The sequence below is a fragment of the Cricetulus griseus genome, chromosome 4, assembly GCF_003668045.3.
Source record: "Cricetulus griseus strain 17A/GY chromosome 4, alternate assembly CriGri-PICRH-1.0, whole genome shotgun sequence".
Taxonomy (NCBI): Eukaryota; Metazoa; Chordata; class Mammalia; order Rodentia; family Cricetidae; genus Cricetulus; species Cricetulus griseus.
The window spans coordinates 194059280-194065425 of record NC_048597.1 but is presented as its reverse complement, the minus strand read 5'-3'; the positions used below and the strand labels follow the sequence as shown (position 1 = coordinate 194065425).

General features: G+C 42.6%; 1 protein-coding gene across 1 annotated transcript; it reads right to left on the bottom strand.

Annotated features, from left to right (window-relative positions):
• Positions 1-2453: 2453 nt before the first annotated feature.
• Positions 2454-5327, bottom strand: LOC100752116 (histone H3.3C-like). The gene is made up of 3 exons (XM_027411377.1): positions 5199-5327; positions 3756-3891; positions 2454-2902 (listed from the first exon to the last, which is right to left on the bottom strand). The coding sequence occupies exons 1-3, from the start codon at positions 5325-5327 to the stop codon at positions 2454-2456; spliced, it is 714 nt and encodes a 237-aa protein (XP_027267178.1).
• Positions 5328-6146: the final 819 nt, after the last annotated feature.

Below are 6146 nucleotides of genomic sequence, written 5' to 3'. Positions count from 1 at the left end.
TGGAATGCTTCAATCTCAGGAAAAACTGTTACACAACAGCATGTGAGTGCATGCATGTATGTGTGCATATATGTACACTTGTCTATTTATAGGTTCACTCTCTGTGTTCACTAAGAACTCAGAAAACCCTGCAGTATTAGTAGCAATGAGCACGCCTACCATTTAGATTGTGGGTTATAAATACCTTTCAGTACTAAAGAACTAAAGATCATTGTATAAATGGTGGCAGACCTGGGGAAGGAAAGTAGAAACCAAGCCTGAATTATCTTATTATGCCAAAATCAAGAAGTGGTCAAAGAATGAAAGCAGTGTGTAACAATAAGTCTTTCTGCCTGGCCACCCAAGTTCTACCCACCGCCATGTTAAGGTCCCAAGTAACACACAGAAACTTACATTAGGTACGAATGCTGCTTGGCCAATGACTAGGGTTTCTCATCTGCTAGCTCAGTTTTGATTATCATAAATCTATATATCTTATAAGACTTATCTTATGGGACGCCAGCAGCAAACATCCTGTCTTCTCGGGCTCACATGGTGACTTTGTGCTTTCTCCTACCTTTCCCAGAATCCTCCTTGACTCCTAGTCCCACCTATCTTGTTTTCCTATTGGCCAATAGTACTTTATTTATCAACCAATAAGACAATCCTATACACAGAAGGACCTCCCCCATCAGTAGTATATTCAGAATACAATGGCAGCTTGGGCAGGTTGAACAGGTCTGGGATAATCAATGAATTGAAATATGTTATGGGCTGGAGAGATGGCTAAGTGGCTAAGAGCCCTTATAACTCTTTTTTTAAATATAGATTTTATTTAAATTAGAAACAACCTTATTTTATATATCAATCCCAGTTCCCTCTCCCTCCCATTCTCCCATGTCCCCACTAATCCCCCTATCCCATCCCCCATCCACTCCCCAGGGAGGGTGAGGCCTTCCATGAGGATCATCAAAATCTGTCAAGTCATTTGGGGCAGGGCCTAGGCCCTCCCCTGTGTTTCTAGAATAAGAGAGTATCCCTCCATGGGAAATGGGCTCCCGAAGTCCGTTAGTGCACTAGGGATACATCCTGGTTGCACTGCCACAGAGGACTCAAGATCAGTTCTCAGCACCCACATGGCTACTTATAACTGCCTGTAGCTCCAGTTCTAGGGGAACTAACGCCTTCTTTTGACCTCCTTGAGCTCCTTCATGCACATGATGCTCATAAACTCACACGGGCACACACACACACACACACACACACACACACACACACACCATAAAGAAATATAAAAACAATTTATGATGCTAATGAATTATAATCTACTGAATCCCAGAGTTTGTGATGAGTGAATGAAGGAATGAGTTTGAAGTTTGAAAAAAATGGGATAATGTATGGCTTCAAAATACCTTCCCACAAAATCCTTATTAATTACAACTGGAAAAGAATTGCTTTATATAAAGAGACATGATCAACATCCCTTAATCAGGCAAAGTTAGCAGAGGGACTGACAGCGCAGGCTGAAATCATGTACCACCTGACAGGACACAGAAACCACAGCAGCAGGACTTCTGTGATGTGTGTAATGCTACACCCGGACTCCAATTACAAGGCAACAACGGTGAACTCCGGCCCAGAGACAATCTATCAAAAAATTGACCTTCAATGCAGCAAGGTCACACAGGTGAAGAAGGCCTGAGGAACTCCATCATAAATAAGACTGAAGAGAAAATTAACTGCACCCTGTGGCTGCAGCCCGGATCCTTTAGATATTTGGGGCATTTGAGTCAATTCATGGAATCTGAGATGAATGGTGCACCAATGTTAACTTTCTCATTTTGATGGCTGTGTTTGTGGATAGGAAGGAGAACGTCTAATACAAATAGTTTGGGGCTGGAGCTGAAGCGTCATGTCAGCCACTCAGTTTCATATGACTCTGGATAAAATTATTTGCTCTATTCTTTTTTTTATAGTTTAATGTATTTTAATAGCAAACATACAGGAACAGCAAAGAAGACAGACAACATTAAGAACATGTACTTGCATGTAGGACAACTCAGAAAAGTATAGTGAATGGATGGAATCTACTGTATGATAAAAATGCTACAAACACCATTTAGTTGCCGTCAATAAGAAATTTACTTATTAAAAAAAAATCCAAATGCTGGCATTGTCCAGAAAATTTTAATAGGTTTATTTATAATTGTTATAAAGTTGAACTGTTGAAATGTGTTCACTGAAACATTTTGCTTGCATTAATGCTTTACATCTTGCCTTTATATTAAAAATTCACACACAAATGAAAATGGAAAAACTGCCAATACCTGATTTCTGTCCCCTATTTTTCCACTCGCAATCATATACTTAGGTACCTTTTGACCCCATGGAAAAAATATCTAACATTCAGAACTACTGATAACAGGAAGAGGAAACAAATTTGAGAATGAAATGTTTCCCCTCATAATGGACTCTTAAGCGCGTACTCCGCATATGCGGCGTGCTAGCTGGACATCTTTTGGCATAATTGTTACACGTTTGGCTTGGAGAGCACACAGGTTGGTATCTTCCGAAAGGACAACCAGATAGGCCTCACTTGCCTCCTGCAAAGCACCAATAGCTGCACTCTGGAAGCACAGATCTGTTTTGAAGTCCTGAGCAATTTCTCGAACCAGTCGCTGGAAGGGGAGCTTGTGAATCAGAAGTTCAGTGGATTTCTGATAGCGTCTGATTTCACGGAGTGCCACAGTACCAGGCCTGTAACAACGAGGTTTTTTCACACCTCCAGTAGAGGGCGCACTCTTGCGATCGGCTTTTGTAGCCAGTTGTTTCCTGGGTGCTTTACCACCGGTGGATTTGCGGGCAGTCTGCTTTGTACAGCCATGGTAAGAGCACCTCCTTACTTTCCCCGCTTCTCCTTCGGCTGGAGCTCAGCAAGCGAGAGGCTGCGCTGGCATTAGAGAGCGAGCGCCGGTGACGGCTGCCATTTGCTCTATTCTTACAACTTTCCGTGAGTCTGAATTTGTTTCATCATACAAAGCTTTAAAATGCATAGAGAAACTCTGTTGTTAGAAGGAGGTTACAAATCAATGCTTCTATGCTACATTCTTTCATATGTGCCAAGTGTCATATGTAAAATAATACTCAATGCACACATTGTAGTTAGATCGTCCATACTAAGAACTCCATAAACCTAAGCTTGTTACTGCTACTGTTTTCCACGACTCAGCATCCAGTTTGTAGGAACTGTGTGGAGGAGCAGGCATCCTCTAGGGGTATATGTCCCAAATCTGTTTCTGTGCCTAGGGGCTGAGGGTCACTCTCATTAACTGAAGCACATAGAGGAAAGCTAGGATGATATCTAACCGGAAGTTGCTGAGCACTGAATAAATACTGAGGTAGCTTCCACAAAACTGATTGCCAGTCAAAGACTGTGTTCTCTGGGGCACTTCTGGATAACACTGTGTGGGTGTGTGAACACATGTGTGGTGGTAGAGTGCTCATGTATGTATTCTCATCTGGAGACCCAAGTTTGATATTAAAAATCTTGCTTAGGTCTCTTTCCGTCATCTCTCCAAGGAGGCAGACAGATCTCTGTCAGTTTTTCCTCTCTCTCCCCCTCTCTCTCTTTCTCTCCCCTCTCTCTCCCTTCCCCCACTTCCTTCCCTTCCCTTCCCCAATAAAACTTCCTTCTCACGTTAAAAAAAAGAGTCTTGTTTAGTTAATCTTCATTTTATTGACTGATTCGGGGTCCCTCAGTTGACCATGGTGCTCACCAATAGGCTGGTCTGGCTGGCCAGCTTGCTCTAGGGTTTCTGTCTTTTCATTTTCAGCATTGGAATTATAGGCAGCCACAGGACCCACTTTGCATTTTTGTGGGTTCTGGTGGTCCAAACATTGGTCCTTATTGGGCTAGGCAGCAAAAAATTTAACCACTGTTCCTTCTTCCCAGTCAAAAGATTACTGTTAGTTGAGATATAAACCGAATCTCACACCATCACACAATATCTCCATTTGGCCTCTACTCTCTGTGTAGAGGAGCCAGATGTGCCTACCCATCAGTTGGAAAATCAAAATACTCCCTGAGAGACAAGGTTGGACCTAGATGGGGTCTGCTCCTTCAGAGAGAAAACCTACTTTGGGAAGTCAATGATTTTTAATATACCACACTGAAATAACCAGAAATTGCATTAGCTTTTGAGTTTCCTCTGGGAAACTCATGGTTTTATGATATGCAGAGTTTAAAATAATCAGAATTTCTATCAATAAAGCATTGATTTAAGTAATCATGGCATGGTTCCAGGACAGAATACTCTATGGAAGTTACATCTTCAAGGCAGACTTGCTTTCAGAATGTCAGACTCTAGACCGGCCTCATTGCTGGGGAAGCCAGGTGAACAGTAAGGCATGGGATAACCAAGTGCATCAGGTGTGTTGTTTCTAGGTCAACACAGTTAAAAGTCCAGCTTAGTGCGCCATCTATTACTTCCCCTCAGCAGCAACAATAGTGCTAGTGCCTTCAGCTGAAGTAACATGGCCTCGAATGGAAGCATCTTGGGTTTCTGAGTCAGCTCGTGGAAAAGAGATGTAAGTGATAGCCACCCTGTCCACAATGGCATTTGCATTATTATGGAAAACAAAAACTTTTTTCTTTTTCTTTTTTATATGTGAGTGGCATACATTATATGTATGCATGTTTGCATGTATGAGGGTATCCATGTATGTAGTATGTGGTGTGTGTGTGTGTGTGTGTGTGTGTGTGTGTGTGTGTGTGTGTCTGAGGTTGATGCTGGGACTCCTCTTCTAATGTATATTTTGAAGCAAAGTCTCTCAGTCAAACCCAGAGTCCCCTTACACCAACAGCTTTACTAGCCAACTTGCTTTTAGGATCCTGACTCCACCTTGTGAGACTGGAATGGCAGGTGAGTGGGTCACCACACCCACGGCTTCTGGAGATCTGAACTCTAGTCATCTTGCTTTGGGGTCAGTTGCTTTAACTGCTGAGCCATCTCCCTTAGGGTCCCCAAACCGAATACAACTTTTAGCTACCAAGATGTCAAGGCTTACTTGTTACCCCTGTGTAGTTTCTCCCAGCTAATACAGACATCCACATTCACAAGGGATTAGGTCCATAGAAAGCCAAATGCAAACAGAGGACACATTTCAGTGGTGGTCTTAGTGCTGATTTATTTATGCCATTCATTTGGACAAAGATTTACCGAGCCCATCAGCTTCTCCAACACTGTAAAAATGGGATCCAATGATGAGTGTGGCGTTATCGCCCCCTGGGAGAGGCTCACAATTCTTTCGTGGCAGAAGACAGCTCGGGCAGTATACAATTCATGCATACGTTGAAAAAAAAAAAGACAAAAGGGGGGGGGGCGTTAAACACTGAGAGGAGAGATTTCTACATTGGTAACCCAAAGAAAGAGAAATGCGGAGGCCCACCCCTTCAGGCACCCCTGACTGAGCGTATATAGTAGAACCGCAGAACCTCGTTTGCACCAAGGTTTAAAATCCAAAGCTGTGTCGTGGTGGAGCAAACCCCGTGGTGAACATAGTTTGAGGAAAGAGATTTCATTAGATTTTTAGACCATCCCCTCCCCAAAATGTCGCCTGTGTTTAGGACTCGCTGCCTGTAATCTTTCCGCTCTATTTGCTGCATGAACGTTTGTTATTTTAGATCAAAGAAAACGGAGGAAGCCGCTCATCCACTTCCCCAGTGTCTCTCTCATTAAAAGTAATTATTTCCCCAGTTCAGTCCTCTTTGTTCACAGTCGCGTCCAGTGAGGAAACAGGTCTTAAGAAACCCAATTATGTTTGAGGCGGTTTCAGAATCCGATAAAAGGGTTGGGGGCTGGGGCTTCAGAGAGGCCTGGCCTGGCGGGGAAGAGCTTGGGATTTCCGGCACCCTGCCACATTAAGTATTCTGCTCCCTACGATTGGCTTGGAAAGCCCTTGGACTTAAGTAGAGAAATTTTCTAGTTTTAATGTCTAAAGCTGAAAATAATGAATTCCATTAAAAACGAATGAACTCATTTTCTGTATTACTTTACAGTGTATGATTTAATTACTACGCCAGCCAATGAAGAATCACAATTCATTCTGGGAAGTATTTTGGTAATATTGTGCAGTTATGGATTTTTGCTTGCTTTATTTAATGAATC

Bases quoted from the DNA above. Each gene is read 5' to 3' on its own strand.
- LOC100752116 (XM_027411377.1), bottom strand. From the start codon at position 5,327: ATGCATGAATTGTATACTGCCCGAGCTGTCTTCTGCCACGAAAGAATT. The intron at 3,892-5,198 runs GTAAATCTTTGT...TTTGCTGCCTAG, and splicing joins TGGAGAAGCTGATGGGCTCG to CCCAATAAGGACCAATGTTT. The intron at 2,903-3,755 runs GTGAGCACCATG...GCTGAGCTCCAG, and splicing joins CCAGCCAGACCAGCCTATTG to CCGAAGGAGAAGCGGGGAAA.